The sequence below is a fragment of the Cygnus olor genome, chromosome Z (assembly GCF_009769625.2).
Source record: "Cygnus olor isolate bCygOlo1 chromosome Z, bCygOlo1.pri.v2, whole genome shotgun sequence".
In the NCBI taxonomy this organism is placed as follows: Eukaryota; Metazoa; Chordata; class Aves; order Anseriformes; family Anatidae; genus Cygnus; species Cygnus olor.
The window spans coordinates 54,010,889-54,031,442 of record NC_049198.1 but is presented as its reverse complement, the minus strand read 5'-3'; the positions used below and the strand labels follow the sequence as shown (position 1 = coordinate 54,031,442).

The 20,554-nt window shown below is 43.0% G+C and overlaps 1 protein-coding gene across 1 annotated transcript; it reads right to left on the bottom strand.

Annotated features, from left to right (window-relative positions):
* Positions 1 to 3,651: 3,651 nt before the first annotated feature.
* Positions 3,652 to 20,089, bottom strand: RGMB (repulsive guidance molecule BMP co-receptor b). The gene is made up of 3 exons (XM_040541584.1): positions 19,704 to 20,089; positions 18,114 to 18,622; positions 3,652 to 8,303 (listed from the first exon to the last, which is right to left on the bottom strand). The coding sequence occupies exons 1-3, from the start codon at positions 19,852 to 19,854 to the stop codon at positions 7,635 to 7,637; spliced, it is 1,329 nt and encodes a 442-aa protein (XP_040397518.1). The 5' UTR covers positions 19,855 to 20,089; the 3' UTR covers positions 3,652 to 7,634.
* Positions 20,090 to 20,554: the final 465 nt, after the last annotated feature.

Genomic DNA, 20,554 nt, shown 5'->3' with positions numbered 1-20,554 from the left:
AAATATGGTTTAAACACAATTCTCTAATCTTAGGACAAGAAAAGAAGTTATGTTGGATAAGGCCAACTCAGAATTTGAGAAATTAATGTGTGAAAACAGGAAAAATACATTTCTATCAAGATCATATTTAGCCTGTGGTATCATTGCTTAATGTTATTTAAGCTACATGCAATTATATGTCTTTACCAAAATAAATATTTGATTTGTTCCTTTAATAATAGTAAAGTTTTGTGAAAACTTTTCAGATTGGGGAAATCATCCACTGAACCCATATTGTTTTCATTTCCATTTATCATCTTCTAATTAAATCCTGCCATCAGTATATGACTCATCTAAACTTGCATAGTGAAAAAGTACCGCAACTAATTTTACCAGCCAACTAACCGCCAGCATTGAACACCAAGGAGAAAAATCTAGACCCATCTGCAAAGTTGAGCTTGTTGATTTATGGAGATTACATCCTTTAATCACTGAAGATTTCAGACACCTAGACTCAATACTGCAGTCCTCAGAGCCTGCACACAGCTGTTCCTGATACAGTAGTACCCAAAGACTAAGGGTTAGAGAGAGAATTATTCCTCCAACATGAGATGCTATCCCACCTACAGAAAATTGGAGAGATATGCTGTAACACTAAACTGGTCTTTGAATGTAGGTCTTAAGTATTTCCAAGTGGACTGGTATGGAAAAGTTGGGTGGTAATTCTGGTAAAGGACAGGTGCTGGATCAGCCATCTGGGAGACTTATGAAAGGGAGCCAAGTTAAAGGACTTTTATCAAATACAGATTGTGCTTGTTTTGTCAGAGTTGGAATTTATTTTCTTCATTGTAGCTGTCATGGTGCTGTGCTTTGGATTTGTGGCCACAACAGTGCCGATAACACACCGATGTTTCAGTTGTTGCAGATTGTTTCAGTTGTTTCAGAGCAGTGTCACACAGAACCCAGGACTTTTCAGCTCCCGGTGCTGCCCTGCCAGCAAGGAAGGTGGGGGTGCACCAGGAGCTGGGACGGGACACGTCCAGGACAGCTGGCCCAGGCTGGCCAGAGGGATGTCCCGTACCATGTGGTGTCATTATCAGCAATACAAACTTGTAGCAAAGTTGGCCAAGACTGCTGTTGCTCGGAGATTGGCTGGACATTGGTCAGCTGGTGGTAAGCAATTGCATTGTGCACCATTTTTTTTTTGTATTATTATTATTATTTTTTTTGTACCTGTTGAACTGTCTTTATCTCAACCCATGAATTTTCTCACTTTTGCCCTTCCAATTTTCCTTCCCTTCCCACTGGGGGGAGTGAGCAAGTGGCTGCGTGGGGCTCAGCCACCCACTGGTGTTAGCCCACAGCAGAGGTGTAACCCAGGTACCAAGTTTTTACTCTGGGTGTATTTCAGGCATCTCCGATGATTCCAGGGTTGTACTGGCTTTTAAAATCACTTGTATCATACATTTATAAAATCACTTAAATGAGGCACTGCAGTGATTTAAGCATAGCATGCAGAGATTTGGTTTGTGCTGCTATCCAGCAGACATTTAACTGAGATACTTTGAGGGTCAGGATCCACAGCAGGGCTTTGCAGCTTTAAGCTGTCCAGTAGGAAATGCCAGGGTGACTCCTCACGGGACTGGGCAACTCCAGCTCTGAAGTAGTGCCCTCTTCCACCAGAGCTCACAGCTAAGTGAGTTTGGGCCTCCATTTATTGCTCTCAGAAGCAATAGCATAACGATCACTACAGGAAGAAAACCTTTATTTAGATGTTTTCTCTACATAATTTAGACTGGGAATCCCAGCACAGATCCCTTAGGCAAATCCTCTATCAATTTGGCTACAGGGCTTTTAAGGATTTTGGCTATCTCACTTACTGAAAATGTTCTTATTTCTGCAAAACAGTTATATAGTGCTGAACTGCAGAAAGCAGAGCCAGCATGAGAAACACCAGAGGACAGCCTAAAAGACAGAACACACTAATTTGAAAACAGAGCCCTTTCTCCTATGCAGACACCTCTGTTACAGCATTTGTGTTGTTCATTGGAAAATGCGGTCAGGGAACTGAAGGCCAAAATCAAGATTAGAAGCCTTACCCACCATGATCCTGCTCACAATCTCTACTTTCCTTTTTGTGCCCTGGCTTCTGCTGCTGCTGCTTCTATTTATCTGTTTGCTTATTTATTTATTTATTTGTGGTGCCACTGTTGCCTTCCTCAGGTGTGTTTTGAAGAGAAATCAGGGTTTTCGCGCCCTGACAGCTGTGAAGATTGCAGAGGCCAAGATTTATCGCTCACTTATGGGAGATCAGTGTGGTGCCAGGCGGGAAGTGCTGGGTCATCTAGCTTGTCTCTAGCAAAAGTAGATCCCTGAGTAGAGACCTAGGTGGGAATCTAAACATTACATACCAGGCCTGGATTCACTTTGACTGACATCAGCTGTTCAAAAACTGCATGTCCAGGTTCCACCTCTATGGAAGGATACCCATGAGCACCTCCAGCAGACAATTCAAGCCAGTCTGTAATAGTGCCTCTGACTCCACTGAGTACGTTAAGTTTGTTGAACTGAGGTGAAATAACTACCTAGTGTTGTATGCGTCAAGCCTCTTTCAAGGCACCTAAGGCCTTGTTTTGACAGAGGTGTCACTTTGAAGCAAAGCAGAATAGCATTTATTTGAGAATAGCTCCTGGCTTTTAGGGCATGATCACTACCGTAAAATGTGAAAGATCATATCATGCTCAGGCAGAGGAGGAATTTCAGCTTGCCAGCAACTCCTACCATCATCTGCCAAGCATGAGGAGTGAGCAGGTCAATTACCTGCCAAAAAAGCCCTGTTAAGTAAACTAGGCAGATGAACCACGTGAATCTGGGTAGGGTGCAGGCACAACCCTCAAGACTATGTTATTTTACTCTGCTTGGTGGCAAAAATACAGCCACCCCGAGGGACTTTACTGGATTAATAAAACAGAGAGGTACAGAACCTAGAGAAACCTCTGGATTCAAGCTGAGAAGGCTGTGAATCTGTTTTGGATTTAAATACTTCACACACCAACTAGGTGTATAGAATCTTTTGTAGATCCAGCCTTCATCACATGTTTGTAATCAATAAAAACTACGCATTGCCTATATATACAGGGTAGTTCTACTGTTATGGTGTAAGAGAAAAAAAAAAGTGGAAATTAAACTTTAAAACTGCAATAATCATGAAAATAATTCTTATAAATAAAACTACTGACAATCCACATGTGGTAGAAGTCTTTTTTATAGCTAGATATCAGCTCTGAAGATTACCCCGGCATGATGTACCCAAAGTCTCTAATCAGTCTTATTTGTCAGTTGACTTACTAATCAGCAGCTTTTAATTCAATGAAGTCTGGTTTACAAACATAGCCAGATTAAAAGAATTCTGAACCAGATCAGCTACAATTGTTTTCCAGCAACATCACAAATTTACCTGCATACCTGTACTTGATCTGTGGCTATGCTGCTCCCTAAAACAAGCTAATTAATAAGAATGATAAAATCTAATAAACAACACTGGCCCACATAATTTTCAGTTGTTTGGAATATGGATGAAGAGAACTAACAGCATGACGCAGAAGAAAGTTTAGCTTGTAAACAACAACATAGAACACCTTTCAAAAAAAAGGAGTCATTACTAGTCACGTCTAGGCTTTTTATATGTAGCAGTCTTTAATAGCTGTAGAATAGGGAATAGACAGAATAGGGAAAGACAGAAAGGAATACACTTTGTATCAATCAAGACACACATGGGAATTAAAAGAACCCAAAGCATGAAAGCTTCACTGTAAAACTTCAGCTATACTTACATGAAGAAGAAAATGAATGCAAGATTTCAAACTGTGCTATGAGTCTCACAAGAGAGGAAAGCCACAAGCCGTTTGTTTGTTTGTTTTCTTAAATATGTCCCCTAATAAAACACTCATGAGGTGGGGCAAAGCTTGCAACATTGCTTGCTTCAGTGAGGGTATAAGTAAGCAAATAGCCACTCCACATCCTCAAAACCCATAAAACAAACACATGGTATCCATAACACTAAGGTAAGCGACTGTAAATAGTTGGGGACCTATTTTCTGGCAGAACAGCATCAATTTCAAAGGAAATGCACTAATGCGCTTACATATTGGAGGGCCTAACTCAGCTGAAAGACAGATTGTTCTCGGACAGTGCATTTCATGAGGTTGTGTCCCACTTAATAGGTGCTCTATGCAGACTATTCTTCCAACCAGGTTTTCTAGGACATGAAAAGTGGGAGAGAAAAAGACAATTTTTGGTTTGACAGTCAGTTGAGTGTACCATTTCCTTTCGTAAGGCGAGGCTTCCTTCAGAAACCATACGTATATACAAAAATGAAAGATTAAGCACCCAGTACTCTGCTCAGTTCTGTGACATGCTTCCTAGGGAAGTCATCAGTCCCAACTACAGAGAACTATCCTCAGCTGCTGTTAAGAGCTCTGCTAGCACAGGATTAGGAAATACTCTGGTTAAAAATGTTCTAGAAGAGACTCAAAATAATCTTTTAAGTAAGCCACTGACATCCAAATCATCAGCTACACTTTTAAAGACAAAGAAAGCTTCAGCAATAGCTTACTAGTTGTTGTATTAAATTACTGACGATAAAGCTATATTGTCTTCTGCAGAGCTTGTTGTGGTAAACGACACATTTGAAAATAAGCTCTTACAGATATGAAGGCCTTCTCTCATGTACACTGAACATAAACATATTTTAAGCTCCCTTTGCTTCCTACAGCCATTGTTTCCACAAAGCATTTCAAAGACCTATCTACCTCGTACCCCTCAAATTCTAACTGTAACAGAAGCCTAGCAAAACAATATTCATTGTGTTTATTCTTAGCGTCTGATACAACTTTGCAAGCTTTGGTGCTTTCAGTTTTCCTTCAAACTGTGATTAGCCTCGCAGCTGAAATATTACAGCTCCATGTACCAAATCATCTTGTTATACAAAGTTATCTAGTCTTATGGACTCTTTTGTACCTTTCATGCTTTTGATGTCTGTTTCCTCTTCAGTTTCACAGCAGATAATTTTCTCTTCCAAGATTATTCTGATCTGAGAGCTCTCCAGTAACTTTTAAAGAGGATTTTTTAAAGACCCATCAAGATGAACTCAGTATCAGGACCACCATGTTAAAAGCTCTTCTGAGTACCTCTGCAAACACTGCAAAGTGTGCAAGTGGGATCCTGAAGAGATGGTTCCTGCTGTTGGCTTCCCACACAGTGCCCTCAATAAACTGGCATGGACTGCAGTGGCTGGTCATAGATTTCACTATGCAGCTTATCTAGCAGAGGAGGAACAGGCATCTGCCAGGCAGTATGGCAATGGCACTCACCACATTCCTGTGCAACAAAGGATGGCTAGGAAATAAATCAGGGCTTTGCTTATAGATTGCCTGCCCAGTGGGTTAACCCATATTCCCAGTTTACCTGCACCCCACCAGGGGTCACTAACACCACATCACAGTCATTCCTCAGCAGGGCAGGCAACTTTATTCTTCTATCATAATAATTTAAAGTATTTACACACTGCACAGTCACTCTTTCACGCTAACATATATTTACTGGTATATTTATGAACTGTATCTAAAAGACTTTATAAAGACTGACACAATTTGGGGTTTCCAAGCATGAAAATAAAATCTGCAGCCTTCTAAAAGACAACCATTTGGAGCATATGTGGAAAAAAAAAAAAAAACACAAAAAACACACCACAATGTTCCCTGTAAGCCTAAGTTCTCTCCAGAGAACATCCACTAGCTTCAAAATATCCATGTTTGGCATTAACTAAAGTTCTCTTGGCGATGGCAGACGTCAAGAACGAACATGTGCAAATAACATTTTCTCAAGAAATCCCCACAGCAGGAAGAAGAAAATTGAAAACTCTTTAGGGGAAGTATTACATTTCTGAAATACTATTTACCTGAGAGGCTCACAACTCAATGCTCATATACATATATAGTATATATGTATATACACACAGGACCTAGGGAGAGGAATTATTCAGTTTATAGTGTCTTCCCCAAAAGTACATGCATCACCGCAGCAATGCTGGGCTTGTCCATCAGCTCTCAGCCACGTGACCTTTAAATTCAGTGCAGTGATGAGGAAGCTCAGCCACACAAAACAGCGAGAAGCCTGTCACCACCAGATGCAACTCTGGGAACCGCATAATCAGACACAGCATAAAACCCTAAGTCTAACTCAGCTCAAACAGCACAGACATCAGCTCAAACATCAGACAGTTAGACAGACAGAACAAGCTGCCAATGGATCTAGCCTAGAACAAATTTTCACATTCTGTCTTAACTCAGTTCTGACTATTTCCATCTCAAGTATTCCCAGAATAACACCTACACATGGTTACACATACAAAAAAGGAATAAATTAGTTCATTTGAGAAGACAACTGCTGCCCATACCAGTCAATAACCCCTAACCCTGCCAGAACAGCCTTCATAAAAAACAAGAGCTTTCGCTGCATGAATGAAGTCCATCTCCCTCCACCAAAGCAAACACAAGCTCAATTTTTTTTAGCAAAGGCAAATGCTACTTGGGTCTTATTCCCAGAGCAAGGCTAATGCATCAGTCCAACGAACCTCAGATGAATAGTTTCAAGAGGGAAACAAGCCTGTCTTGGAGCTGGAGTTACTGTAGCATGCACTAACACTGCAGTTTCTTGCAGCAGATTAAGGCACTATGTAAAACCAGCCTTTAAGCCACCAAATCGTTCTTCTCCTAGTTCCTCAGTAACAGCAGTCAGGTGCCTCATTTCCCTCCCCCCTTTTTAATATACTGATATAATTAACACCTAAGTGCAGAATGACTTAACCTTCCAGGGCAGAACCATCTGCAGCAGCTACTTTGAAGAGGAAATGTTACATGCTTACACAAGTACACCGTTAGTATCTTTCAAAATCATCTCTCCAATGGCTCTACAAAGCTACGTAAGTCTCACTCGAACACATTCACTTAGCTTATTTTGAAACTCATGCCATGGAAGTAGGAAATGTCAGAATTACATAGAAGGTTCTGTAAATCATGTTGTACAAGATGGTCTTCTGAGCTAATGGGAAGCACTTCACTCTCTCCCTCCAAAGAAGGGAGGACCATTAGGACAAACATGATTCCTTTCTAAATTATTTTAACTAGGGAACCCAGTAAAATACGGACATCATTACAGGACAAGAGAGGTGCTGTCTCTACAGTAAGAGAAAGTGTAGAAAATATCCCCATGAATTAATACAGTAAAAAAATCTGTTAAACCAAGCAGTAGCTAGGCAGAGCACTGAGTACTGTATGTACATTTGTATATGTATAATATAGTTACTCAGATACACACATAAATATTTAATATATAAAAAATAAAGTGCTTTCTATCAGGTCCCAATGCAGGGACATTATAAAACATTTCACCAACTGCAAAACAAATAGATACAAAGAATACTACATCCAACATACATGAGAACAGTTAACACAGTATGTACAATCTGGTGGGTGTCCCAAGACAAAACATCCCTTCATATACATTGTATATACATATATACTCATCTTTACTCAATATATTATGACAATATATATTTCAAAACTTTGTAATAGACAAAGAAAAAACACCACCACCTACAAAAACACAACAAGGATCAAGCACACAAGTCCAAGACTGACAAAGAATTTGCTACCCTTGCCCACAGCACCACCTCTGCTGCTGGGAAAGATATGCCAGCGCTCTTTTCTGGGGTGCAATGCCTCCACATCCTGCAAGGCACTGTGAGCGGCAGCCGTGAAGTTAGCATCACCAGTGGTAAGCAGGTCAAACACGCATGAGTAAAAATAGATGTCCTTCACCAGCATCTTCTCGTTGCATTTGGTGGTGGCAGTTTCCAGTGTGTACACAGACCGGGGATGAGCAGTGCCTACCTGAGGGAGCAACTGGCCCCTCACGGGTAAAGGCAAGTGGCCACTATCGTCTATACGTTCACTTGAAGGGCAACCATTCACACACAGCTGCAGATCCTGACTCTCCTCGTAGGCCATGGCCAACTCTTGAGGCATGCGAATGGCCAGCGTTAAGTAGCGCCCAAGCTGACGTATATACACCATGGTCCCAATATATCTGGCATGCATTTCGATGTATTTGCCATTGACTTTATCCACAATTTGCAAGCTCTTGGTGTTCCCATCGCCTCCACCTGTTGTACCATCAACAAAAGCTGCAGGCAAGTCATCAGTCACTGCTTGGTATACTTTCTGATCCGTACAGTCTTGGTATGATTTAAAGATAATAGTTATCTGGAGGGGAGAGAGAAGAAAAAAAAAAAAAAGGTTAGTGATCATGGGAAAAAAAAAAAGTCATTTGAATCACTTTTCCATTTTGCAGTTGAGATTTTCTGGGACTGCCCACTAGTCCAGACCTTGACACTTATCCGCACTCATGCTAAGCAGAAAACAGCCTGCACACATGCTTAAAGCAATATTTTCCCAGGTGGCAATTGTTAAATTTGTTCTTAACTTGGCCTGGAAGCAACACTATTAGCATGTGGTAACTGCAACAAGGTCAGGAAAGGAAAAAGCTTGTATTTAATCAAGCATCACAACTCCCTCTTGCCTGATGGTTTCTTAACACTTTGGAATGCATCCTGCAATCGCAGTGGAGTGTATGTGCCAAATAATTCCTGCACTACTAGCCGCCAGAGCAGAACTGGACTGAACTGCATGAAAGCACAGAAAGGACCACAAGAATTCAGCTTCCCTCACCCACAATATTCTCACCACTTCTTTCACAGTGACTGTGTGACCTCTGACGGGGACTTGTCACTTCCTGGAGGTGTTGCCAGGATTAGCAGGGTGAGACTGCTGTAAAGGCATGGATGTATTTGGTGCTGTATCAGCCACCAACGCTACATGCACTGAGATGAGATGCACGAGCAGGAAGAACAACTAGTCATGTAAGTGCTTATGGCTCCTGGATTCATCAGTCCCAGCAGCTGGGAGATTTGACACTTCAGTCTGCTGCTGCTAGGTAATGTGCTGATGGAGAACCAAAGCAACACTGAGAGATACTCCAAGCCATGCCTTTGAAGGGTGAGTTCCAACATAAAAACCACAAGTACAAAGCAATTACTCAGTCTTTTAAGATTATGACTGACCTTTCAAACCTTAGCACTTATTTGAATATGCCATAAAGGAAAGAGTAGGTCCTCCAGTCTTACTTGAAGGGAATAAACAGGCTATGTGGCAGACCAAATTCAGAGTGCCTAGTGGCTTTTTCAAAAATAAAAGTACACTGAGGAATCACATAGAAATGTTACAAACAGAGATGCTTCTTCCTTTACAGTTTTGAAGCAGACGAGATAGTGATTTCTTGAAAAGGTCAAAGGATATTTTGTACCAAAAATAAATATTTTTCATTATTTTCATCCTTGACTGATTGATTACATCAAAATTACTTAGTCTATCATTTAAGCACTGTGCCACAAGATTCAGAGTACTCCAAAACACATTAGAAGGTATTTCAAATTAACATTACAATTTTCCTTAAAATCTACTTTATAGCAACCTCACATTATAATTTCACTTACCCTGCACACTTCTGCGCAACAGCTTTTGTTTCCTACCACTCTGCTTTGAAGTCAGAGCTAGAGGTTAAATAAACAGCTGCACTACAGACAATTTGAATAAAACCTCTAATCTCTTTAGCCTCACCCCTCCATGCCAGTTGTAAAAGACAAAAGTCTACCCTTTTCCCTCCTTCCACTGCAATAATTCCTCCTTTGGAGTATGCAGACGTACTCTAAACAGTACTGCATTGTTCTTCAGTATTTGGCACGTCCTGGTTAGTTGACACACTCAGTCTGTGTCTGTCTCTCACCCACACTGACAGCACTAGCTATTTTCATTCCATATGTTCTTGCTGGTGCTGTCTGGAATTTTCAAACAGTTTTCCTTTGCTTTAATCAGTTATACAGCTAGTTCGAGACTGTCATCAGCCAAGTGATCTGGTAAACATATCTGTGAGCCGCAGCTAAGTGAAGCTTGAATGCCTACGATCAAGATTCAGAAAATGTTCAAGCACACTTCTTGTTGTAAAGACCACCTCACATCTTTATGCTTGTTGAAGTAAACTCACCAACCTAGAGAAGAGATACTTGAGATTTGAAAAGCCAATAGTACTTCTGCACATAATCCAGGGCCTCATGAAGTAAATCAGGTGTTGTATTTTATATAACAGTTTCAATTAAACAGATTTCTATCTCAGCCTGCTCAGACAAAGAAGCTACTTTCTGGGACACTTTTGTGTTGCTTTGCAAAGGAAGAATGATTTACTTTTCCACAGAAGTAAAGCTCCACGTCTGCTTAGCAACAGAGCAAATCTGGAGTTAACAAGAGGTAATGGTTTTAATGACAGACAGAACTGGCTACTTCATAGAACAGTTAAGCAAGGGACCTAGCAAAATCTACCAGGAAGCATCTAAGTCTTCTCTCCAAAACTCCTACCTCTGAAAGAACAAAATGCAAACAACTTCAGAGACAGAGAGGGAGAACACAAGCTTTCACCCTAAGGCAAAATCAGCAATAATGCTTCATACTGAATGAGGGATGAACACCTAAGTGAACAAAGGTCCCCACATACTTTGCAAGGATGCCGGATGCCTCCTAAAGAGAATCAACAAAGAGACCATTAAGACTTGCCATGAACAACCATATTTAAACATTGTGACTCAAGACATTAAGTTTGGAAATTGTATTTTCTGTCCTATCATATTGATCTAATCCATCAGCCAGATCAATACAACCAGAGATCAGTAAGGTCATCGAATCACAGAATGGTTTGGGTTGGAAGAGACCTTAAAGATCATCTAATTTCACCACGGGCAGGGATATCTCCCACCAGACCAGGTTGCTCAAAGCCCCATCCAACACGGCCTTGAACACTTCCAAGCATGGGGCATCCACAGCTTCTCTGGGCAACCTGTGCCAGTGCCTCACCACCCTCAGAGTGTAGAATTTTTTCCTTATATCTAATCCAAACCTACCTTCTCAGTTTAAAACCATTACTCCTTGTCCTATCACTACATCTCTGACAAAAAGTCCCTCTCCAGCTTTCTCATAGGTACTGCGAGGCTGCTGTAAGGTCTGCCTGGAGCCTTCTCTTCTCCAGGCTGAACAACCCCAACTCCCTCAGCTTGTCTTCATAGGAGAGGTGCTCCGGGCCTCTGATCATCCTCATGGCCCTTCTCTGGACTTGTTCTAACAGGTCCATGACCTTCTTGTGCTGGGGGCCCCAGAGTTGAATGCAGTGCTCCAGGTAGGGTCCCACGAGAGCAGGGAGAATCACCTCCTTCACCCTGCTGGCCACATTTCTTTGGATGCAGCCCAGGACACAGTTGGCTTTCTGGGCTGCAGATGCGCATTGACAGCTCATGTTGAGCTTCTCATAAACAAACAGCCCCAGCTGCTTCTCATCAAGGCTGCTCTGAACCCATTCTCTCTCTGCCCAGGCTAAGGTCCTTCCCTTATCTCACCAGTTCCTACCTCAACCTTATAACTTGGTACCGAGGGATATTGAAGAGCTTGTTGCAAAAGGAGATGAGGCAAGTTTAATTGCAAAGCTTTTCCCATTTAAGTTTTCAATGTGACATTTTTGACTATGTCATATTTTTTCCTTTCTCAAACGAGTTTAGCATGTGCTTATTTGTATGCCTACTGCAGGCAAAATTCCTCAGGAAAGAGGCTGACAGAAAAAAGAGAGTTCATCCAGATATTAGAAAACACACATGAAGTATCACATGCAAGAAGGTGACATGACCTACTGAGCAAGCAGTGACTCTGGAAAGATCTGAAGGAAACTCAAGAAAAATACAGCCCCGATGGCTTAGTAATAATTTCATCAAGCACTGGAGAATAGGTAGATGTTGTTTCAGCAGAAAGTTTTATGATATTAGATCAGTGGTCTTCAAATATCCCTGGGAAGCCAGTGAAGGACTTTATGTGATATGTGTAAGGTAGCTTTTAAGAGTTCGTAGGTAGACAACTCCCTAGTGTACCAGACATTTCTGAAATGCTCTTGCAATGACATCCAAAAGCTTTCAGAGTTCATATATACATATAATTAAAATGATATATTTTTTAAAACCCAGTGCATTAAATAACCTTCCAATCTGCAACTGAAATTTTCACAGCTTCTCTTTCCTGAGGCCCGCAACAGGTGTGAATCATGTGCACTGATCTCAGAAACCAACTATCACCCAAAGAAAACCACCTGAATAATGGCCCATGCCAAAAGGTAGAACTAGAGAGATTTAATAAAGTAAACCCGAAAGGATTCATTGTAAAATTTGGATTCAACATCCTAATTTCAGGTTACATCACATGCTACTGCATTTTAAGATGCATGGCATGCCTTTCTGGATGAAACAAAACCAAAAGGTGCTTCCCAAATGTTAATAACTGCTCAGCCCATCAGACAGCACTAGGCAGCAGAAGCTCTCTTCTCCATATACCCATGTTCTGTGGTGCACCATTAGCTGAAGTAGCTGTAGCTCAAGGACATCAGCAAGTCCAAAAGACATTTTGCTTCTCTCATGCATACTGGGGTGCAGGGACGTGAAGGCAAGAGGTCTTGGGGCAGGGCAGGAAAGATTTAAGGACTGCTTCAGGAATGCTGCTGGGGCCAAATTCTTGGAAGCAATGAGGGCTGGGGATATTACAAAGCAAAATACTGCAATCCCTCTTCAGACTGCTGGTCACCCACAGCAGCACCATGTAACATTTTATCGTGACATGTTGATTACTTCAGAGGAGAAGGTGCATGGATTCCATGCACAACGGAAATAAAAAGGAAGTCGATCTGAATACAAGACGTAGTTCAGCACTGGATTTCCAAGAAGAAAGACAAGATCACTTAGGAAAGCATTTCTCAAAGTTACTGTTCATAAATCACTGAAGAACCATTTCACACCTAGTGTTAATTGATTTCAGAATTACCCACAATTTTACTTCCTACAGCAATGTGAACAGTAGCTAAAACATTCTACCTCTTTTTTTCAAGTGGACCTCTCCCTCCACTGCAGTGAGAGAGTAACAAGCCCAGGAAAGCTGTGGCTGTTTTTCTGTGTTGTTCTTCTGAGACTGTCCCAAACAGTGCTGCACATCAAAGTAACCCTAGGAAAGCTTCGCACATAGGGAATGTGTCCATGACAGATTTAAATGACCTTTCCTGATGGACAGGATCACAAGGAATGTGCTGAATACACAAGCACAGAGCTAAGGCTTGAGATAGATGCAAGAAATTGTGTCAGAAATGAAGCTTTGCATTTCCCTGACAAGTCTGAGTTCCAAGAGCAAACACAAGACCAAAGAGCTCATCTGCATCTTCTGTACAGCATGGAGGAAATCCCTCAAACCAAAAAACACAGCACCCAGCAGACAGTATCTTCTTCTGCAGCCTCTGCCTAAGAAGCTAACCTCAAAACTACATTCGCTGCCAGGATGGTGCCAACATCCCTTTCTCATGAGCTTCTCTATCATCCATCGTTATTCACAACAAAAAACCCTACTTCTTTTCACATGCTGTGAACTAACCATCATTTGGTTATGGTCAAAAGATTACTAGGAACAAAGCACCAATCTGCCCTAACCACAGTTGCACAGTAGAAGTTTATTATTTCTTCTACCTTGTCTTCTATGAAGATGACTATTCATGGAAAAAAAAAAAAAAAAAAACAGGTACAGAAAAATAAAGCACACCAACAGGTGTAGATTTATAGTTGTAATGCATGAAAAGGATTCTGAATTAGAACCTGTCATACTGTTTAAACCTGAGAGGAGGTTTCAGTCTGCCCTAACTGCAGTGCAGACACAGCTCAGGGGACATTCAACAGCTAACTGTTTGGAGAGTCTAGTCGAGGCACAGGCAAGAGGCTCTTGCCATGAGAACAGAGGGCTTGTCTTAAAGGCACTGTCAGGCCTTTACCTTTCAGAAATATCCCAAATCCACTGCAGGTGCTTCTGCACCTGCATTTTCAAGCTGTGCACAGCTACCTGCTGAATCATTTGATTGGCTTATGCCCAACTACATGCCCAAGAACAGCTCTACCCTGCATGGATTGCAAAACCCCAGGCCCTTCACTCTCCCCTTCCGCTCGCAGTCCTCTCCATTCTTCAATCACTGAAATGAAACACTGTAAGATACTAGGAAGTGGAATCAGCTTCACCTCATGGACAAAGCAGCTTTTAACTGATGTCCTCCAACAAAACTGAAGCACATACTTCTGAGAAATAAAGCCAAATTCAACTTTACCTTACCAATAGGAAGAATGTCTATAAAGATGAAAGAATTAATCACACATGGTTGGTTATCTGATGTTCCCACTTAAGAACAACTGAAGGGTAACTGGAAGGCAAGCATTTTAATATTACTTGAAAAGTAAGTACAAAGTATTCAGTCTGCACTGCTCTCCTGAAAAACAACAGAAACCATGGTACAAAAGAACTATTTAAGAGTTTTGACTCTGAGAAAAGGAACACTTCCCGACTAACACAGCCGATCCTCAGGTTAAAATCTGTACGCTCAGTAAATCCACTGCAGTAAGAGCTCTTTGTTTTCCACAGCCAATTTGTTTTAGTTTCTCCGTCCTGCCATTCACTCTCTCACTCTCAATCTATCCACTACAAAGCACCTAGATAAGAAAAACTAGTTAATTTCCAATTACTGCAAGCAAGGAAAGTTTTTGGTAGGGAAGCCCAAGTATCCCTGCTCCATTTGCTATTTGGGACAACTGCACTAGTGATACAGAGAACAGCTGTCATATTGATGGAAGCCTTGTAGCCCTTATATAAAGCACACAATAAAGTGTTTTATTTAACGCATTCTCCAACATACTTCCTACCTGCTCCCTCTACAGCCCCCTACATCCATTCTCAGAAAGCCTCTCAAAGTCTGCAGAGCTCTGTGTCTACAGCTGGAGGAAGTCAGATATAAAAATGCCAACAACCTACACAAAACTCATACAGAAGTCTGCCAGAAAGAAATTGACCTAAGTCCAGTTACTTGGTGACAATCCCTTATTATCATTCTGAAAGGCCTTGCAATCCTATGCCAAGAGACATAAACAGAACAGACCAGCTAAAAAAAACAACAACAAAACACAACAACAAAACAAACAAACAAAACCCAAAAAAGTTGCAAGTTTCATCTGGACCACAGAATATACAATAGCTTTGTTCACTCTGGATAAACAGATGTCCTTACTATGGGCAACAGAAATATGCAAAACACCTACCAAAAAATTGCCAAATTTTTGCTGATTCCTTAAAACTTGGTACACCAGAAAGCTATGATAAATCTGAACGCAATAACCACCTATAAGGCTAAATGATAGTAAGCCATTTTCACAAGCATACTGTATATAGGATGAGGATACAACATTTCATTCCTATGGCTGCTTAAATTACTTTCCCTAATAAATGGGCATTCAGGATAAACTAAAACCTCTATTCTTTTTGTCTTTGTTTTCATTAAGTCTGCTCTAGGGTGGTTGAAGTAGGCTAGTTAGCAGTTTAGTATTTGCTTTGGTTTCTGCATAATTTAAGATCAGTATAAACCTTTGTTATTATTTCCCATTAAAGACATATCCAAATAATGGCTATGACGAAAACAAGACTAATGATGCACAGCATTCTGGAAGCTTTTCTTATGGAGAAGGCAAACAATGGATCTGCGTGCTTTAAGCTAGGAGGAAATACTCTGTAAATAAAATTCACTGAAATTCTTTTGGTAGCTCTTTAAGGATACCTTAAGCTATGTACCCACGGCCAAAATAAGGAAAGTACTTCCAGCAGCAGACATTCCACCATCACCAAGTGGAGCACTTGCAGTGAAAATGTTACAGGCATCAGTGCAATACTGGTAGTGCAATTTTAACAAGCCTTTGCTGTATATGTTATAATAGTCTGCTTCATAAAGAAATCAAGGAGTTAAGACGACAATGCATTGGAGGTATTGAAATTTATCTTGCTAAATTACTTGTGCATTCAAAAACCTTCATTTTCCACAAACAGGTGAACTGATAAAATTTTGATTACCTGCCAAAGAAAGGAAATACTCAAGGACTGTATACCACGTAACAGAGGCTACTATTAAACACATTTCTGATATCCTATGTCATACCTCTTATTTCATTTAATTGTTTCTGTAGTCAGCTGTATCTGTACACCTGCAGGAATATTGAACCATGATTATAAGAAAAAAAAAATATATATTATCACCTTTTCCAGAATGCCAGATCAAAAATAAAACAAAAACCATTGAGAGTAGAAGCAAAGACAGAAGATAGATTCTTTGATACATGTACTTCTCCTCAGTATGTACAGGTATTTATCTCCCTAAGTTCTCCTCTTAGTTATCTGCATGAGAATACATTTATCAGCATAGCATGCTACTGTAGTCAATCACATCTAGAATGTAGCCAGTAAAATGTTAAGATATCATCATGTATCTACTACCATCCCATTCTGGCCAGCCACACTATTTGTGCACAGAAAGGCTCCCAAGTTTTACCTTTACAAGTAAGGAAATAAAGAACTTTCTGCAAAACTTATCAAAACTGAGAGAAGAAGCTTACTGCAGATATGAAATGGAACTTCCTTGTACTTCAGCATCTTGCAAAAAAAGCCACAGCAGATTTCAAGGGACCTAAGTGTAAGTCTCTTTTGCAAAGCATATTCAGTGTAGCCTCGTTCCTTCATTTTACAGTCCTTAAGAACTCACTTACAATACAGACTGTTTGCAGAACAATAACAAGTTAGGAAAAGGTGATTTTGAATTTCAGTAGTGTATCGGTCCAACCTTTGCCCTCCCTCAAATGCCAAAATTTGCTTCACTGATATAAGCATTACATACATCAGTATCTCAGAACCCAACAGAAATGCAGTGACATGACTGATTTTCACTGATTAATAATACTGCACAGTCATCTCCTTGGAAAATGTGCTCCCTCCCACCTACCTCTGAACTTAACAATACAGTGAAAACTCCCCAGTACAGATAGTCTTGAAATAATCTTGTACTTGCAGGATCAAGGTATATTAGGCTCTAAGAGCTACACTACCACAGTGGAAACAAAGGCTATTTCACTCCAAAAAGCAAACAAGGCAGGTGGCAGCATCAGCTTCAAACGTACATTCAAGTCATTCCATTTACTAATGGAAAGCTACCTTCAAAAGTTCAGAGCATTTTTTTTACCCCAGACTCAAGGTAAATCTAAGGACATCCCAGCAAGGCTCATGCTCTATCTCATCTTCCTTCTGTAGGTATATCTGTTATCTGCCTTTGGCAGAAAGAGCTAAGTATTTTAGCTAAGTATTCTTCTTAAAAGAAGGAAATGACATATGCTATCAATACACATTTTCCTTCTCTAGCCAATTGAAGTGGTTCGGCTGATAGCCATTTTAAGCCTCGCCTGTCTGAAAAGGTATATATACTCTTGGCAGGATTTTCAGGCTGCTGCTTCTTTCTAGAGCCAGCGCACTAAAACCTTTTAACAACCATTTGGCGTTAATGTAATTTTTTTGCTACCTCCTCTCAGTTCTCTGCAGTTCCCCTCCTTCTCCCTGCTCTGAATCCTCAACATCTTGGTAATCATATGTTTGCCACTTTGTCAATGTTTTTTTGTTCTCTACCGTTATGGCTATACAACTTACAGAGTTTAAGAAAAGCAAAGACTGTCTTTCCCTTCTCCTTGCCTAAAATTTCTATCTAGTGCAGGGAAACAGATGCTGCAATTTGACACCTGTTTTGAAGATCAAATTTATTATTCTTAAATGTTTATATTGTGATATGTACGGTGAATCTGGGGGGGGGGGTGAGGGGAGGGGGGAGAGGGGGAAGGAGGGTGGAGCCTGGGGAAGAAAAGGAGCTGCTTTATTTCTGAGAAAAGAAGCAATTTTTCCAGAAGAGGAGCCTAGCAGTTTTAATTTCTCAGACTACCTAATTGAAGATTCTCAAGCTGCAACACTCCTTTAACTGTTACGAGTGACTTACTCTACTGTCCTGGCCTTCTACTTCTGCATGCATACACAGTGTTTAAGAACAATCCATACCTTATTTGTAGCAGTAGCACTGGATCCTGGGACCACAGGCACATTCGTCACTTGCACTGACAAGTAGTTATTGTCTATGAGAGGCCAAGCACCTTCTACTTTGCATGTCTGGAAGTGATCCTTAAAAGTCCTCAGATGAGGATCACCAAACAAGCCACAAAATAGGTACGTAGGGGTAGTTTTCTCCCCTCCAGGATGTTCACTGGCTCCTGTGTGGCCACTGTAATTGCAGGGATCGTGGGTTACTTCGGGGTTGGTGGAGGACGTGGGTCCATCCTTGGAACAGTTTCTCTGGCTCATGAGGTCACTGATCCCAAGCACTGCAGAATGGTAGACCAGGTTTCCACGGCATACTTTGGAATTGCGATAAGTACAGGCAGAGTATGCTCGCAGGGCCTTGCAGAACTCCAAATCAAAGCCATCGAGAGCTGAGTTTAGATGTGAAGTTAAGGATACAAAATCAGTGGTGCACTTCTGAATTTGACAAGGTGTTTGCAGCTGGCAGTCACCTAAGCACAAAACAGAAGGTAGAAAAATTCAAGCAAACCTCTGGCATAGCAAAATCTTGTTCTACACACACACGAGCTGAAGAAAACATCTTGAAGACAGATTACAGTGCTTGCTTGCTGAGAAAACACTGTATTAGAGAAAAAAAAAAAAGGTTATGAGGCAGAAAGACAGCAATAAAGAGGTTTGAAAGGCTGAGATGACCCAAGCATGACTTCATTTCCATCTAGACAATAGCAAACAACGGATTAAAAGCATTAACTCCAGCAAAGTACGAGCCCAGCATTTCTTTCCAGATGATATCAAGGTGATGATTCAATACTGTGCTTAAGTTAATCACTTAGTCAATATGCAAGTCTCCATTTAATTTTTCAGTTGTTTACATGGTTACTGAACCTTTTAAACAGAATCCTGCGCCTGAGAAGGATGTGGTAAAGGTGGCAAGAGATCCGGGTTTAGACAGAGACGGACTGAACGAAGCACCCCCCACACACATAACACACCTGGGGGAGCGGGCAAGCCATCGGCTCGATTTGCTTTATTTGTCTGGCACTACCATAGCTTCACTGCTTGCTTTCTGGGATTAAAGAGTGGGAAAACCCAGAGTTTGAACTTCAAGTTGCTGGCTAAGGGATCCATACACCGCAATAGCAATACCTCTTATGGTGTAATTCAATAATAAGACAAAGGGGAGAAAAAGCCAGTACCATATTTTCCCAAGAGGGAAAACGCGATATATGTAGCGCATACTCCCTTCCCTCCCCTCCCCTCAGAGACCGCTGTCTTCACACCACTTCCCACTTTTTGCGGGGGTCGTCGAAGCGAGATAACCCCGGGCTGATTCAGCAGCCTCACTGAAACGCTCCCGAACCCGTGGGCCGTGAGCAGCGGAGGGAGGCCGGGGTGACAGCGCAGGGGTTGGCGTTAGGGGCACGTACCCCCCGCGCCCCCCAGCCGCACACCGCCCCCCGGCTCGCCCCGTTTCCCCCGCCTGCTCACGTCACGGGACGGGCCCGCACCGGGCGGGCAGCCCCCGCCGCACCCCCGCAGGCCGCCCCCGGGCACGGCGCTGTCCGGCGGTACCTGCTCGCGGCGCCAGCGCGGCCAGCAGCAGCGCGGCCAGCAGCAGCAGCAGCAGCAGCAGCGGCGGCGGCGGCGGCAGCCCCGGGCCGGCGGGCGGCGGGTGGCGCGGCGGCTCAGCCCCGGCGGCGCGGGAGGGCGCAGCGCTCCCCATGCCCGTCCATGCAGCTCCGCGGGACGGGGCGGCGGCATCGGGCGGCGGCGGCGGCCTCTCCTCCTCCTCCTCCTCCTCCTCCTCCTCCTCCTCCTCTTCCTGCTGCTGCTGCTTCCTCTATTCCTCCTCCAGCGGGGCCGTGGCGGTGCCGCTGTCGGCGCGGCGCGGCATGGCGGCGCGCCGGGCCCAGCACAAAGGGAGGAGCCCCCCCCCACCCGTCGCCATAGCGACCCGCGCCCGCCCCCCCGCGCCGCCTGTATTCTCGCCTTCCCATTGGCTGCCCGCGCTGTCCCTCAAGGAACAACGGCTCCGCGCGGCACCGCCCCTGCAGGGAAGCCCCGCCCCGGCCTCCCCGCGCGCCGCGCTCCCGTTGGTGCACGCGCCCCGTCCCCGTTGCGAACGTGACGCGCGCGCCCGCGCTGCCACGCGCCGCCGTGAGGGGTCGCCTGCGGGCCCTGCCCGCTCCGCGGGGGCGCGGCCACACCCCCCGCCGCCCAACAGCCGTAACGGCTGCGGGCTGCGCGGGCGGAAAGCCTGTGAGTGGGTGCGGTGCTGGTGTCCCTGAGCGCCGGCTGGTGCTGCTGGAGGCACACGAGCAGACACATCGCCCCACGTGCAACCCGGTGACCGCTGGATAGGGTGCAGGCCCGATTTTGGGTTTTGCCCGCGACAGGTTGCCTGACATCGTCACCCTGTACTC

Excerpts from the sequence above, each read along its gene's own strand:
- RGMB (XM_040541584.1), bottom strand. The coding sequence starts at position 19,854 with ATGGGGAGCGCTGCGCCCTCCCGCGCCGCCGGGGCTGAGCCGCCGCGC. Across the intron at positions 18,623-19,703 it reads CGCGCTGGCGCCGCGAGCAG|GTGACTGCCAGCTGCAAACA; the intron begins GTACCGCCGGAC and ends TTTTGTGCTTAG. Across the intron at positions 8,304-18,113 it reads GTGCTACTGCTACAAATAAG|ATAACTATTATCTTTAAATC; the intron begins GTATGGATTGTT and ends TCTCCCCTCCAG.